General features: G+C 50.8%; 2 protein-coding genes across 8 annotated transcripts in view; both read left to right on the forward strand.

The window, feature by feature from the left end:
* Window positions 1-3,168: 3,168 nt before the first annotated feature.
* Window positions 3,169-6,739, forward strand: DUSP23 (dual specificity phosphatase 23). Of its 3 annotated transcripts, none has more exons than XM_040411471.1 (3): window positions 3,169-3,292; window positions 3,930-4,202; window positions 6,454-6,739. In XM_040411471.1, exons 2-3 carry the CDS (start codon window positions 3,933-3,935, stop codon window positions 6,637-6,639), a joined length of 456 nt encoding a protein of 151 aa, XP_040267405.1. In that variant the 5' UTR covers window positions 3,169-3,292; window positions 3,930-3,932; the 3' UTR covers window positions 6,640-6,739. The 3 variants fall into 3 exon arrangements, with proteins under 3 accessions (XP_040267405.1, XP_040267406.1, XP_040267404.1); XM_040411472.1 differs by lacking the exon at window positions 3,169-3,292 and adding an exon at window positions 3,322-3,431; XM_040411470.1 differs by lacking the exon at window positions 3,169-3,292 and adding an exon at window positions 3,545-3,718.
* Window positions 6,740-10,730: 3,991 nt separating this feature from the next.
* Window positions 10,731-16,161, forward strand: part of IGSF9 (immunoglobulin superfamily member 9) — a 97,343-nt gene continuing 91,912 nt past the window's right edge. For 4 of the 5 annotated variants that reach the window (XM_040411385.1, XM_040411388.1, XM_040411389.1 and 1 more), the window contains exon 1: window positions 10,765-11,145. The gene's annotated coding sequence lies outside the window, so the exon portion shown is untranslated. Of the gene's footprint in view, window positions 11,146-16,161 lie in introns of all 5 variants that reach the window. The other variant, XM_040411386.1, reaches the window with a different exon arrangement.

Raw genomic sequence — 16,161 nt, forward strand, 5'->3', positions numbered from 1 at the left:
GTCAACATGGACTTCTAAACCAAGAACGGCGACCCCGATACCTGCTTACGTGACGTCAAAGGGAGCCTCGACCATGTGATGGGACGTAGAAGGGCTTGAAAAGGCTTCACTGCAGGAATCCAACTGGTGCCGACTATACAGACTGCACTGGAGCATAGTCACCACGTAGTGACTGCAGACTTCACTGTGACCTCAGTGTTCAATGGACGTACGCTAAAAACATCGCACTCCAGTGTTCGTCTCATAGGGTGGGACAAGCCATAATATCTGATATGTAGTGGTCCCACCCTATGCTTAGAACGGAGCCCGCAAGCTAAAGGAGGGCGCACTGCGCAGCCGCACTTCATTTTTATTGGAGTGGCAAAATAGCCGAGCTATGGTTCAACTATTTCCCATAGAATACAAATGCAATAGCACACTACATCCAGCACTCTGCCCTGCCTCCATGCTGGATGAGACATTGGTGTACAGTTTGGCCAAAGCGTAATAAGCCACTCACCGCGTCAAGGTCGCCTCTATGGAGTGGTCCCTAACACTAGTTCCTACCTGTTCATGGGCCATGACAGCCACACAAAGTCCAGGGAATGCAGGTCAGCATGCACGCCAAGCACACTCTGCTTTTAACCCCGTCCGGTGCCATTACAGCTTTCATCGGATCCAGGGATGCAAGTACCAACATGCACGCTGAGCCCACCATATACTTCTCCTGGAGCCAAATGGCTACTGGTAGGTGCTATATAAGCAGACTCAGTTTTATACTGACTTTAAAACCAGCCTCCAGGACAGATTGACTGGTCAGGTGTGCAATGACTCCAAGGAGATCGCCGCGCCTCCAATATATACTACAAAGAAAAAATGTGGAGGGTTCAATCAGCACAACCTGCCTGTAGGTGCACATCACTATGGTGAAATACATATACAAACGGAAAATGCAAATGTGATAGCACTCTGCATCCAGCATTCTGCCCTGCCTCCATGCTGGATGAGGCATTGGTGTACATCACTATGGCGAAATACATATACAAACGGAAAATGCAAATGTATATATGTATTTCGCCATAGTGATATGCACCTACATACAGGTTGTGCTGATTGAACCCTCCACATTTTTTCTCTGTAGTATATATTGGAGGCGTGGCGATCTCCTTGGAGTCATTGCACACCTGACCAGTCAATCTGTCCTGGAGGCTGGTTTTAAAGTCAGTATAAAGCTGGGTCTGCTTATATAGAACCTACCAGTAGCCATTCCTATGCTTCCTGGCTGATGTTTTGGTCACTTTTGAATGCTGGCGGTGCTTTCACTCTAGTGGTAGCATGAGACGGAGTCTACAACCCACACAAGTGGCTCAGGTAGTGCAGCTTATCCAGGATGGCACATCAATGCGAGCTGTGGCAAGAAGGTTTGCTGTGTCTGTCAGCGTAGTGTCCAGAGCATGGAGGGGCTACCAGGAGACAGGCCAGTACATCAGGAGACAGGCCAGTACATCAGGAGACCGTAGGAGGGCAACAACCCAGCAGCAGGACCGCTCCCTCCGCCTTTGTGCAAGGAGGAACAGGAGGAGCACTGCCAGAGCCCTGCAAAATGACCTCCAGCAGGCCACAAATGTGCATGTGTCTGCTCAAACGGTCAGAAACATGAGGGTGATATGAGGGCCCGACGTCCACAGGTGGGGGTTGTGCTTACAGCCCAACACCGTGCAGGACGTTTGGCATCTGCCAGAAAACACCAAGATTGGCAAATTCGCCACTGGCGCCCTGTGCTCTTCACAGATGAAAGCAGGTTCACACTGAGCACATGTGACAGACGTGACAGAGTCTGGAGACGCCGTGGAGAACGTTCTGCTGCCTGCAACATCCTCCAGCATGACCGGTTTGGCATTGGGTCAGTAATGGTGTGGGGTGGCATTTCTTTGGAGGGCCGCACAGCCCTCCACGTGCTCGCCAGAGGTAGCCTGACTGCAATTAGGTACCGAGATGAGATCCTCAGACCCCTTGTGAGACCAAATGCTGGTGCGGTTGGCCCTGGGTTCCTCCTAATGCAAGACAATGCTAGACCTCATGTGGCTGGAGTGTGTCAGCAGTTCCTGCAAGACGAAGGCATTGATGCTATGGACTGGCCCGCCCGTTCCCCAGACCTGAATCCAATTGAGCACATCTGGGACATCATGTCTCGCTCTATCCACCAACGTCAAGTTGCACCACAGACTGTCCAGGAGTTGGCAGATGCTTTAGTCTAGGTCTGGGAGGAGATCCCTCAGGAGACCGTCCGCCACCTCATCAGGAGCATGCACAGGCGTTGTAGGGAGGTCATACAGGCACGTGGAGGCCACACACACTACTGAGCCTCATTTTGACTTGTTTTAAGGACATTACATCAAAGTTGGATCAGCCTGTAGTGTGTTTTTCCACTTTAATTTTGAGGGTGACTCCAAATCCAGACCTCCATGGGTTGAAAAATTTGATTTCCACATTTTTTTTTGTGTGATTTTGTTGTCAGCACATTCAACTATGTAAAGAACAAAGTATTTCAGAAGAATATTTAATTAATTCAGATCTAGGATGTGTTATTTTTGTGTTCTCTTTATTTTTTTGAGCAGTGTATAATTATATACTGAGGATTACACCCAGTATACAGGACAGGAGGAGCGGTACTGTGCGGTGTACACAGGAGGAGCGGTGCTGTGCGGTGTACACAGGAGGAGCGGTACTGTGCGGTGTACACAGGAGGAGCGGTGCTGTGCGGTGTACACAGGAGGAGCGGTGCTGTGCGGTGTACACAGGAGGAGCGGTGCTGTGCGGTGTACACAGGAGGAGCGGTGCTGTGCGGTGTACACAGGAGGAGCGGTGCTGTGCGGTGTACACAGGAGGAGCGGTGTACACAGGAGGAGCGGTGCTGTGCGGTGTACACAGGAGGAGCGGTGCTGTGCGGTGTACACAGGAGGAGCGGTGCTGTGCGGTGTACACAGGAGGAGCGGTGCTGTGCGGTGTACACAGGAGGAGCGGTGTACACAGGAGGAGCGGTGCTGTGCGGTGTACACAGGAGGAGCGGTGCTGTGCGGTGTACACAGGAGGAGCGGTGCTGTGCGGTGTACACAGGAGGAGCGGTGCTGTGCGGTGTACACAGGAGGAGCGGTGCTGTGCGGTGTACACAGGAGGAGCGGTGCTGTGCGGTGTACACAGGAGGAGCGGTGCTGTGCGGTGTACACAGGAGGAGCGGTGCTGTGCGGTGTACACAGGAGGAGCGGTACTGTGCGGTGTACACAGGGGGAGCGGTACTGTGCGGTCCTCCAGTCTGAGCTCGGGGCTGTACGTTTTTCCCCGGGCTCTGCTCTTTGCTCCGCTCCCCGGCTGCTCCTGTTGTGTTGCGGCTGTTGTCCGCCGGTCCCCGGGCCGTGTCACGTGACGTCAGTGTGCCCAGGTCTCTGGTGTCGGTCAGTACAGCAGTGCCGGAGTGTTGGGGGGATGTTGGGGGTTGTAGTGGGGCTGGTGCTGTGTGGTTGGGGGAGGAAGCTCAGGAGAATGGCCGTGTCCTGGTGTCACCCTGCTGCACGTGTCAGTGTAATGGGGGGCTGTGCACTGGGGTCTCCTGCCCTTGTACTGGGAACCAGTCTGGGATGAGGTGTGTGGTCACACTTGGAGTCTGGAAAAGCTGGGTGGAACCCAAATGGCTACAACTACAACTCCCACCATGCGCCCGCCCTGCTTTTCTCCACTTGCGGTCAGTCTGCTTGGTTCCAGTCTGTCACATAACTGGGAAAGCTGGTGACAACCAGTGACGGCCATTTTCACAGCCACCCAGCTTTCCCAAGGTGAGATCATGAGAAACAGATGCCCCCCCCTCATCGGACTCTGGCAGTAATGGGTTAATCATGAGGCTTTATGTGGGGTGCTGTGCCCCCTCCTCCTCACCCTTTCTCTGCCCCCCGCAGGTGATGCCCCCCGTCCAGCCGCACAACTTCTCCTGGGTGGAGCCGGGCCTCCTGGCGGGCTTGGCGATGCCACATGTCCCGGCACACTATGAGTACCTCTACCAGAACGGCATCCGCCACCTGGTGATCCTGACGGAGCGTAAACCGCCATACCACGACACCTGCCCGGGCATCACCCTGCACCGCATCCGCATCCGGGACTTCTGCCCCCCCAGTCTGCAGCAGATCAAGACCTTCCTGAGAATCGTGGAGGAGGCCAGAGCCAAGGGCGAGGTGGGTGACCGTCAGCATGGCCGGGTATCTGTACCAATGGCGAGGTGGGTGACCGTCAGCATGGCCGGGTATCTGTGCCAAGGGCGAGGTGGGTGACCGTCAGCATGGCCGGGTATCTGTGCCAAGGGCGAGGTGGGTGACCGTCAGCATGGCCGGGTATCTGTGCCAAGGGCGAGGTGGGTGACCGTCAGCATGGCCGGGTATCTGTGCCAAGGGCGAGGTGGGTGACCGTCAGCATGGCCGGGTATCTGTGCCAAGGGCGAGGTGGGTGACCGTCAGCATGGCCGGGTATCTGTGCCAAGGGCGAGGTGGGTGACCGTCAGCATGGCCGGGTATCTGTTTCAAGGGCGAGATGGGTGACCGTCAGCATGGCCGGGTATCTGTGCCAAGGGCGAGGTGGGTGACCGTCAGCATGGCCGGGTATCTGTGCCAAGGGCGAGGTGGGGGACCGTCAGCATGGCCGGGTATCTCTGCCAAGGGCGAGGTGGGTGACCGTCAGCATGGCCGGGTATCTGTACCAAGGGCGAGGTGGGTGACCGTCAGCATGGCCGGGTATCTGTACCAAGGGCGAGGTGGGTGACCGTCAGCATGGCCGGGTATCTGTGCCAAGGGCGAGGTGGGTGACCGTCAGCATGGCCGGGTATCTGTGCCAAGGGGGAGGTGGGTGACCGTCAGCATGGCCGGGTATCTGTGCCAAGGGGCGAGGTGGGTGACCGTCAGCATGGCCGGGTATCTGTGCCAAGGGGCGAGGTGGGTGACCGTCAGCATGGCCGGGTATCTGTACCAAGGGCGAGGTGGGTGACCGTCAGCATGGCCGGGTATCTGTGTCAAGGGCGAGGTGGGTGACCGTCAGCATGGCCGGGTATCTGTGCCAAGGGCGATGTGGGTGATCGTCAGCATGGCCGGGTATCTGTGCCAAGGGCGAGGTGGGTGACCGTCAGCATGGCCGGGTATCTGTGCCATGGGCGAGGTGGGTGACCGTCAGCATAGCTGGGTATCTGTGCCATGGGTGAGGTGGGTGACCGTCAGCATAGCTGGGTATCTGTGCCGTGGGTGACCGTCAGCATAGCTGGGTATCTGTACCAATGGCGAGGTGGGTGACCGTCAGCATGGCCGGGTATCTGTGCCAAGGGCGAGGTGGGTGACCGTCAGCATGGCCAGGTATCTGTGCCAAGGGCGAGGTGGGTGACCGTCAGCATGGCCGGGTATCTGTGCCAAGGGGGAGGTGGGTGACCATCAGCATGGCCGGGTATCTGTGCCAAGGGCGAGGTGGGTGACCGTCAGCATGGCCGGGTATCTGTGCCAAGGGGGAGGTGGGTGACCGTCAGCATAGCTGGGTATCTGTGCCAAGGGGGAGGTGGGTGACCGTCAGCATGGCCGGGTATCTGTGCCAAGGGCGAGGTGGGTGACCGTCAGCATAGCTGGGTATCTGTGCCAAGGGCGAGGTGGGTGACCGTCAGCATGGCCGGGTATCTGTGCCAAGGGCGAGGTGGGTGACCGTCAGCATGGCCGGGTATCTGTGCCAAGGGGGAGGTGGGTGACCGTCAGCATAGCTGGGTATCTGTGCCAAGGGGGAGGTGGGTGACCGTCAGCATGGCCGGGTATCTGTGTCAAGGGCGAGGTGGGTGACCGTCAGCATGGCCGGGTATCTGTGGCAGGGAAAAGCTGGGTGCCAGCATGGCTGGGTAGGGCCTTTCACCAGCTTTCTAAGATACAGTGTGTTTCCTGAGGCTCCCTGCTTGCTGTCAGTGAATGTGGACGTCGTAGTTTGGATCCAGAGTCTATGCAGACGGAGTGCTGGTCACAGCTGAGTGTTTGCTTCAGTTGTATGCAGTCTAGACCGTCCCCTGCAGCGCCGCTCTCTCTCCTGCGCTGACAGTTCGTTCCAGTGTGCCGGTGCAGGTAACGTGTCTAGGTTGGATGCAAGTGCAGCAACCCTTCAGCTGTGAGATGCATTAGGATCCGGTGCCGTGTGCCGCACCCTTAGGACTTGTCTTCGTCTCCGCCACAAAACCGGAAGATCCGCAGGATTTCCGAAATGCAAAAATCCACACATTCTACAGCTTGTTTTCCGTGGCAGATTTCTTTGCTTAGGGTGTGTTCAGTTTCCATTCCCTGACAGCAAGCAGATGTCTTGAAAATGTTTGAATTCTTGGCCTCCACCCTTGCATTTACTCGGGGTCCTATGAGAGGTTAATACAGGGGCAGGTCCCGTCCCCCCCCACCTCTGACGCTGGGCTCTCTCCTCTAGGCGGTCGCTGTTCACTGCCTCCACGGGCACGGCCGGACGGGCACCATGTTGGCGTGCTACCTGGTCACATCGAGGAAGATCACTGGAGTGGACGCCATTCATGAAATCCGCCAGCTCCGCCAGGGATCCATAGAGACGAGCGAGCAGGAGCAGGCTGTCGTCCAGTTCCACCACCACATCAAGTGAGGAGCCCCGGGGGCCCCGAGATGTCCTCCTGCTACAGGAACCACGTCACGTCCGGGGGGGTCCACCTCATCACTCCATGTCATTAAATTCAGCTTTCATTATATGTGTGGCCCTCAGTATGTGGCAGCCTTCTACAGAGAGCTGTGGGGCCCCGAGTGTCTGCGCAGGTGGAGGAGGGTTTATTGGCCACGTGTCAGTTATCACATGACTGGGTGCCACGTAAGGGTGGCTCACCGCTGTAGTTACAGATACGTGGCCCCGTAATGGGGGTTGGCAGCGTCAGTAAGAATGTAGGAGCCACCACTATAATGGCCCCTGACCAGAGGGGCCACCGTGGCATTATGAAAGGGCCCAAAACTGGCACCTACACCCACACTGATAAAAGATAAAGCGACGACGCCCTGAAGGTGGCAGGTCCCATCTCTGAGCTGGAGAAATGGCTGTGCCATACCCACAGGAGAGGGGGCCCCATTATTTTGTGGCGGTTTCCTCCTTCTTTACCAGTATCGCACCCTCCTGACTGGAGAGGGGCGTGGTTCACCTCCCAGTGGGAAGTGGTCAGCCAGTACTGGGCCCCCTCCCAGCGAGGACCATGGTCAGCTCTGGGGTATTAGGACAATGGGTGTCCCCTGCAGTGCTGTTGGCCATGTCTTACCCTACTCGAGCCCCGCAGGGGCGGGTACAATGGCTAATCATGGGCGGGCACTAAGAGGCTGAGGCCCACCCAGTTTTCTGCCAGCTCAACGCTCCTCTGCTGAACATACAGTGGATATAAAAAATCTACACGCCCCTGTATGTGTCCTCTATATATACAGTGGATATAAAAAGTCTACACGCCCCTGTATGTGTCCTCTATATATACAGTGGATATAAAAAGTCTACACACCCCTGTATGTGTCCTCTATATATACAGTGGATATAAAAAGTCTACACGCCCCTGTATGTGTCCTCTATATATACAGTGGATATAAAAAGTCTACACACCCCTGTATGTGTCCTCTATATATACAGTGGATATAAAAAGTCTACACGCCCCTGTATGTGTCCTCTATATATACAGTGGATATAAAAAGTCTACACGCCCCTGTATGTGTCCTCTATATATACAGTGGATATAAAAAGTCTACACGCCCCTGTATGTGTCCTCTATATATACAGTGGATATAAAAAGTCTACACGCCCCTGTATGTGTCCTCTATATATACAGTGGATATAAAAAGTCTACACGCCCCTGTATGTGTCCTCTATATATACAGTGGATATAAAAAGTCTACACGCCCCTGTATGTGTCCTCTATATATACAGTGGATATAAAAAGTCTACACGCCCCTGTATGTGTCCTCTATATATACAGTGGATATAAAAAGTCTACACGCCCCTGTATGTGTCCTCTATATATACAGTGGATATAAAAAGTCTACACGCCCCTGTATGTGTCCTCTATATATACAGTGGATATAAAAAGTCTACACGCCCCTGTATGTGTCCTCTATATATACAGTGGATATAAAAAGTCTACACGCCCCTGGTAAAATGTCAGGTTTCTGTGATATAAAAAAAATGAGACAAAGATAAATCATTTCAGAACTTTTTCCACCTTTAATGTGACCTACAAACTGTACAACTCCATTAAAAAACAAACTGAAATCTTGGAGGGAAGAAAACAAAAAAACCTAAAACAATGTGGTTGCATAAGTGTGCACACCCTCTTATAACTGGGGGATGTAGCTGTGTTCAGAATTAAGCAATCACATTCACAATCCTGTTAGATAGCAGTCAGCAGACACCGGCCATCATGTAAAGGGCCTCTGATTAACCCCAAATAAAGTTCAGCTGCTCTAGTTGGTCTTTCCTGAAGTTTTCTTAGTCACATCCGACAGCAGAAGCCATGGTCCACAGAGAGCTTCCAAAGCATCAGAGGGATCTCATTGTTAGAAGGTATCAGTCAGGAGAAGGGTACAAAAGAATTTCCAAGGCATTAGATCTACCATGAAACACAGTGGAGACCGTCATCATCAAGTGGAGAAAATATGGCACAACAGTGACATTACCAAGAACTGGACGTCCCTCCAAAACTGATGAAAAGACGAGAAGAAAACTGGTCTGGGAGGCGACCAAGAGGCCTACAGCAACATTAAAGGAGCTGCAGGAATATCTGGCACTCCTGGCTGTGTGGTCCATGTGACAACAATCTCCCGTATTCTTCATATGTCTGGGCTATGGGGTAGAGGGGCCAGACGAAAGCCTTTTCTTACCAAGAAAAACATCCAGGCCAGGCGGCATTTTACAAAAACACATCTGAAGTCTCCCAAAAGCACGTGGGAAAAGGTGTTATGGTCTGATGGAACCAAGGTTGTACTTTTTGGCCATAATTTGGCGCAAAAACAACCCTGCACATCACCAGAAGAACCCCATCCCCACGGTGAAGCATGGTGGTGGCAGCATCATGCCAAGGGGCTGCTCTTCTTCAGCTGGAACTGGGGCCTTAGTTAAGCTAGAGGGAATTATGAACGGCTCCAAATACCAGTCAATATTGGCACAAAACCTTCAGGCTTCTGCTCGAAAGCTGAACATAAGGAGGAACTTCATCTTTCAGCATGACAACGACCCAAAGCATACATCCAAATCAACCAAGGAATGGCTTCACCAGAAGAAGATGAAAGTTTTGGAATGGCCCAGCCAGAGCCCAGACTTGAATCCGATCTGTGGGATGATCTGAAGAGGGCCGTGCCCAGGAGATGCCCTCGCAATCTGTGGGGTGATCTGAAGAGGGCTGTGCCCAGGAGATGCCCTCGCAATCTGTGGGGTGATCTGAAGAGGGCCGTGCCCAGGAGATGCCCTCGCAATCTGACAGATTTGGAGTGTTTTTGCAAAGAAGAGTGAAGCCAAAATGTGCCATGCTGATAGACTCAGACCCAAAAAGACTGAGTGCTGGAATAAAATCAAAAGGTGCTTCAACAAAGTATCAGTTTGAGGGTGTGCACACTTATGCAACCACATTATTTTAGTTTTATATTTTTTCTTCCCTCCACCTAAAAGATTTCAGTTTGTTTTTCAATCGCGTGGTCACATTAAAGGTGGAAAAAGTTCTGAAATGATTTATCTTTGTCTCATTTATTTATTTGTAGACTTTTTATATCCACTGTACACCCGGGAACGAAAGGATCGGGCATGTTGAAGTTTACCAGCCTGATCATGCTTTACCCCGACATCCAGTGTCAGGCCAGGAGGGCATCAACCACATTCTAGATGGGTGGGTTCAGCCAATGAAATGTGTATGGCAGCTTAAGGGTTAGAGGAAGGGGCCCCTTTTTAGATTTAGCTATGTGATGAGGGTTGGAGGCCCCGGCGTTCCTTTATGTTCTTCCTCCACCTCTTGTCCCCACCGGGGCCGCCCTCAGAGAGAAGCGTCGCCCAGGCCTTAGTTAGGGGGGCGCTGCCATCTTTTCAGAAAGGACAGAACCAGAGGGGGTCAAGTGAAGACGGAGCAGGAAAGCCCGGAGATTATTGGAGAAGAATGTCTTCAGGTCATGTACCGGTGATGGTGGGGGCAGAGGTCTCGGTAGACCCCTTATGGCTGCCAGAAAAGAGAGCTAAACATTGTGGAGCTGCCCTCGAACGCCCATGAACAGCTGACGGCCTCCGTCCCCTCAACGGGCTGCAGAGGGGTTTCTGTATAAATACTTCAAAATTAAAGGAGCAGGCATAATATAGGGGATCGTAGCTTCAACCCCCCCCTGCTAGGATGAAAAAAAAGGACAAAACTTCCAAAAATGTAAAAAAACAACCCACTATACATAATTAGTATCAAACTCAATCCACAAGGTGTGGTGAACAGGGGCGCAGTACACAAAGCAGCCACCGGGGGGAGCCATGTCTTCAGCCCATGCATAGAACTACATTTCCCAGAGTGCTCCCCCCCCTGGTCCTGGCCCTATTGGCTGCAGCTGCTGAGCCTGTGATGGGTAGAGAGCGGTGGGGCTGGCCTGGCAGCCTGGAGCACCATTGGTTGTTGCTGTGGAAACAATGGGCGCTTGATTGAAAGAGTGGGTGGGCTAGAGCACCGAGGGGCACACCTACTATTATGTTTGCAAGTTGCAGGCTGGCAGGGAGTTCAGGCAGGAATAGAAAGGAGGAGAGAAGGGGGGGAATTAAGACACAGGAGCCTGGAGAGCGGAGTGCAAGCTTCTCTGCCCGGGGACCAGCCAAATTGTGCGACAGGTACGGGCACCGTCCATTGTCCCTGGAGAGATTGGTGGATCTGGGGGAGGGGGGGGCACCTCAGACATGGGCAGCCTTATCCCATGAGGCGGGAGGTCCCTGCCAACCTCCTACCTCCATCATAGCGTTGCAACTCATGTGGCACAGCCTTGCGTTGCAGCTGGCAACAGGTAGAGGGGTGGTCCAGCTTCATGCCCTCCGACAGCTTCTCCAGCCGGCAGTGTGCTAGGTGCTCCGGCCACCAGGACCTACCCACCAGGACGTCCATGGGCCCTGCTCCGCCAGGTAAGCCTGCCGCCCCCTAATGCTTGGCGCCCACCCCGTCACTTGTTGATCTGTGGTTCCATCAATTTTTTTGGGACATTTTTACCCCCCCGACACCTGCTTTGTGGAAGCAGCAGACATCCCTGGCGTTGCTGTGTGCCCGGACATTCACGTCACTGCTGGATTTATGGCAGTCCCTTTGTATATTTCATAGTCTTCGGTCCTAGGGGCGTAGTGGGGCGCCCCCGTGGCCTGAATATTCGCCCAGCAATGACTTTTATATCGGGCACTTGTATAACTACCGTGACGCCCCCCTCCTCCCCCTGATCGGGATCTATGTGCATCTCCCATACATTCATGAGGAACAAGCGGCAGTCCGCAGAAGAGCTTGCAGTCTAATACCTGAGGGGGGGGGGGTCTGACTCAAGGTCATGGAGACGGAGGGGGTGCTAACGGGGTGTTGTCTGGGATTAGGGTCCTTCGGAGGGACAAAGGACTGTTATCCGTATTATCTCCGGCACAGACAATGGCTGGCCTGGTAGACTGGCCGGCCCAGTAACACGCCAGTTACCCCCCCTGTGACATGGAGCGGGGTAATCCTGGGGGGGCACTTGGCAATTTGGAATGGGGGGCATTGTGTGTGGCGAAGGCCTTTATTCCCATCTTCCACAAGGGGAGGAATTGGAATCCCGAGGCCTGACTTAGTCTCCAGGGGGATTTTATGTGGGGTGTGGGGGGTCCGCCCTGCGCTCCGTCTCCCCTCGTAAAATCAGCGGCTGCGGAATAAAGAAAAACGAAGAAGAAGAAGAATGGGTCAGATGGGTGTGAATCCTGTCTGCGCCTTGTGGTATGATGGCAGACCCCCGGTTATCGAGATGGGGGGGGGGGCACCATGTGGCAGCCAGAGGGTTGACTTGGTGACACAGGTATTGGACCCGTCCTCGCCCACCTGGGCCGTGGGGTCCAAACTTCTATTACCCACCAGGGCATGGCGCCCCCTCCCCCCTGGTGAAGCCGAATTCATACCTGTACTGTTTATTAAATCATTTTATTGTTGTGTTATGGATTTAGTTTTATTTGTGAATTTTTTTTATTACTTTAGTTTTTTTGTATTTTAATATTTTATTTTTATCACATCAATTTTTATTATTTTTCTTTTTCTTTATTTTTTTTACATTTTATTTGCTTTTTTAACCTTCATATCTCTGTGTCGTCTGCCGTCTGTGGTTCGCCATCTTACATTGACGTCTTCGTTCCGTTCACTGATATTTAAATTCATTCTTTTTTTTTACATTCTTGGCTTCGAAATTCTATTTTTTGGGATATTTTGTAAGTGGAAAATCGCGGCCGGGCTGTTGTTGACTTCTTCATTGTTCAGAATGGGATTAGAGAGAGAACTTGAGGAGCTGATGATGATGCTGTCATGTTGTTGGAACTTGTAGCAGAGCTGAATTTGTCATTTAACTCTTTGTGCCTGCATTATTTGGGCAGTCCTATGTAACACCACAGATAACACAGTGATACCTCTCTGAGTACAGATAATGTAGTAGATGTCACCTGCAGTCCTATGTAACACCACAGATAACACAGTGATAACTCTCTGAGTACAGATAATGTAGTAGATGTCACCTGCAGTCCTATGTAACACCACAGATAACACAGTGATAGCTCTCTGAGTACAGATAATGTAGTAGATGTCACCTGCAGTCCTATGTAACACCACAGATAACACAGTGATAACTCTCTGAGTACAGATAATGTAGTAGATGTCACCTGCAGTCCTATGTAACACCACAGGTAACACAGTGATAACTCTCTGAGTACAGATAATGTAGTAGATGTCACCTGCAGTCCTATGTAACACCACAGGTAACACAGTGATAACTCTCTGAGTACAGATAATGTAGTAGATGTCACCTGCAGTCCTATGTAACACCACAGATAACACAGTGATAGCTCTCTGAGTACAGATAATGTAGTAGATGTCACCTGCAGTCCTATGTAACACCACAGATAACACAGTGATAACTCTCTGAGTACAGATAATGTAGTAGATGTCACCTGCAGTCCTATGTAACACCACAGATAACACAGTGATAACTCTCTGAGTACATGTAATGTTGTGGATGTCATCCGCAGTCCTATGTAACACCATAGATAACACTACTGTGATAACTCTCTGAGTACAGATAATGTAGTAGATGCCACCTGCAGTCCTATGTAACACCACAGATAACACTGTGATAACTCTCTGAGAACAGATAATGCAGTAGATGTCACCTGCAGTCCTATGTAACACCACAGATAACACTGTGATAACTCTCTGAGAACAGATAATGCAGTAGATGTCACCTGCAGTCCTATGTAACACCATAGATAACACTACTGTGATAACTCTCTGAGTACAGATAATGTAGTAGATGCCACCTGCAGTCCTATGTAACACCACAGATAACACTGTGATAACTCTCTGAGAACAGATAATGCAGTAGATGTCACCTGCAGTCCTATGTAACACCACAGATAACACAGTGATAACTCTGAATACAGATTATGTAGTAGATGCCACCTGCAGTCCTATGTAACACCACAAATAATACAATGATAACTCTCTGAGTGCAGATAATGTAGTGTATGTCACCTGCAGTCCTATGTAACACCACCGATAACACAGTGATATCTCTGAGTACAGATAATGTAATAGATGTCACCTGCAGTCCTATGTAACACCACAGATCACACTGTGATAACTGAGTACATATAATGTAGTGTATGTCACCTTGACCCCACCCTCTACCCATCTTCTCTTTCCACGCCCATAAAAAACGGAATCCTGATTGATGTCACTGAGAGCAGGGCTATGGTTATATTGGATGATGTGATGTCACTGAGAGCAGGGCTATGGTTATATTGGATGATGTGATGTCACTGAGAGCAGGGCTATGGTTATATTGGATGATGTGATGTCACTGAGAGCAGGGCTATGGTTATATTGGATGATGTGATGTCACTGAGAGCAGGGCTATGGTTATATTGGATGATGTGATGTCACTGAGAGCAGGACTATGGTTATATTGGATGATGTGATGTCACTGAGAGCAGGGCTATGGTTATATTGTATGATGTGATGTCACTGAGAGCAGGGCTATGGTTATATTGTATGATGTGATGTCACTGAGAGCAGGGCTATGGTTATATTGGATGATGTGATGTCACTGAGAGCAGGGCTATGGTTATATTGGATGATGTGATGTCACTGAGAGCAGGGCTATGGTTATATTGGATGATGTGATGTCACTGAGAGCAGGACTATGGTTATATTGGATGATGTGATGTCACTGAGAGCAGGGCTATGGTTATATTGGATGATGTGATGTCACTGAGAGCAGGGCTATGGTTATATTGGATGATGTGATGTCACTGAGAGCAGGGCTATGGTTATATTGGATGATGTGATGTCACTGAGAGCAGGGCTATGGTTATATTGGATGATGTGATGTCACTGAGAGCAGGGCTATGGTTATATTGGATGATGTGATGTCACTGAGAGCAGGGCTATGGTTATATTGGATGATGTGATGTCACTGAGAGCAGGGCTATGGTTATATTGGATGATGTGATGTCACTGAGAGCAGGACTATGGTTATATTGGATGATGTGATGTCACTGAGAGCAGGGCTATGGTTATAGGGGATGATGTGATGTCACTGAGAGCAGGGCTATGGTTATAGGGGATGATGTGATGTCACTGAGAGCAGGGCTATGGTTATATTGGATGATGTGATGTCACTGAGAGCAGGATTATGGTTATATTGGATGATGTGATGTCACTGAGAGCAGGGCTATGGTTATATTGGATGATGTGATGTCACTGAGAGCAGGACTATGGTTATATTGGATGATGTGATGTCACTGAGAGCAGGGCTATGGTTATATTGGATGATGTGATGTCACTGAGAGCAGGGCTATGGTTATATTGGATGATGTGATGTCACTGAGAGCAGGGCTATGGTTATATTGGATGATGTGATGTCACTGAGAGCAGGGCTATGGTTATATTGGATGATGTGATGTCACTGAGAGCAGGGCTATGGTTATATTGGATGATGTGATGTCACTGAGAGCAGGGCTATGGTTATATTGGATGATGTGATGTCACTGAGAGCAGGGCTATGGTTATATTGGATGATGTGATGTCACTGAGAGCAGGGCTATGGTTATATTGGATGATGTGATGTCACTGAGAGCAGGGCTATGGTTATAGGGGATGATGTGATGTCACTGAGAGCAGGGCTATGGTTATATTGGATGATGTGATGTCACTGAGAGCAGGGCTATGGTTATATTGGATGATGTGATGTCACTGAGAGCAGGGCTATGGTTATATTGGATGATGTGATGTCACTGAGAGCAGGGCTATGGTTATATTGGATGATGTGATGTCACTGAGAGCAGGGCTATGGTTATATTGTATGATGTGATGTCACTGAGAGCAGGGCTATGGTTATATTGTATGATGTGATGTCACTGAGGGCAGGACTATGGTTATATTGGATGATGTGATGTCACTGAGAGCAGGGCTATGGTTATATTGGATGATGTGATGTCACTGAGAGCAGGACTATGGTTATATTGGATGATGTGATGTCACTGAGGGCAGGACTATGGTTATATTGGATGATGTGATGTCACTGAGAGCAGGGCTATGGTTATATTGGATGATGTGATGTCACTGAGAGCAGGACTATGGTTATATTGGATGATGTGATGTCACTGAGAGCAGGGCTATGGTTATATTGTATGATGTGATGTCACTGAGAGCAGGATTATGGTTATATTGGATGATGTGATGTCACTGAGAGCAGGGCTATGGTTATATTGGATGATGTGATGTCACTGAGAGCAGGACTATGGTTATATTGGATGATGTGATGTCACTGAGAGCAGGGCTATGGTTATATTGGATGATGTGATGTCACTGAGAGCAGGACTATGGTTATATTGGATGATGTGATGTCACTGAGAGCAGGGCTATGG

Source organism: Bufo bufo, chromosome 11, assembly GCF_905171765.1.
Source record: "Bufo bufo chromosome 11, aBufBuf1.1, whole genome shotgun sequence".
Taxonomy (NCBI): domain Eukaryota; kingdom Metazoa; phylum Chordata; class Amphibia; order Anura; family Bufonidae; genus Bufo; species Bufo bufo.

Bases quoted from the DNA above. Each gene is read 5' to 3' on its own strand.
- DUSP23 (XM_040411470.1), top strand. From the start codon at position 3,665: ATGGCTACAACTACAACTCCCACCATGCGCCCGCCCTGCTTTTCTCCA. The intron at 3,719-3,929 runs GTCAGTCTGCTT...TGCCCCCCGCAG, and splicing joins CCTGCTTTTCTCCACTTGCG to GTGATGCCCCCCGTCCAGCC. The intron at 4,203-6,453 runs GTGGGTGACCGT...TCTCTCCTCTAG, and splicing joins AGGCCAGAGCCAAGGGCGAG to GCGGTCGCTGTTCACTGCCT.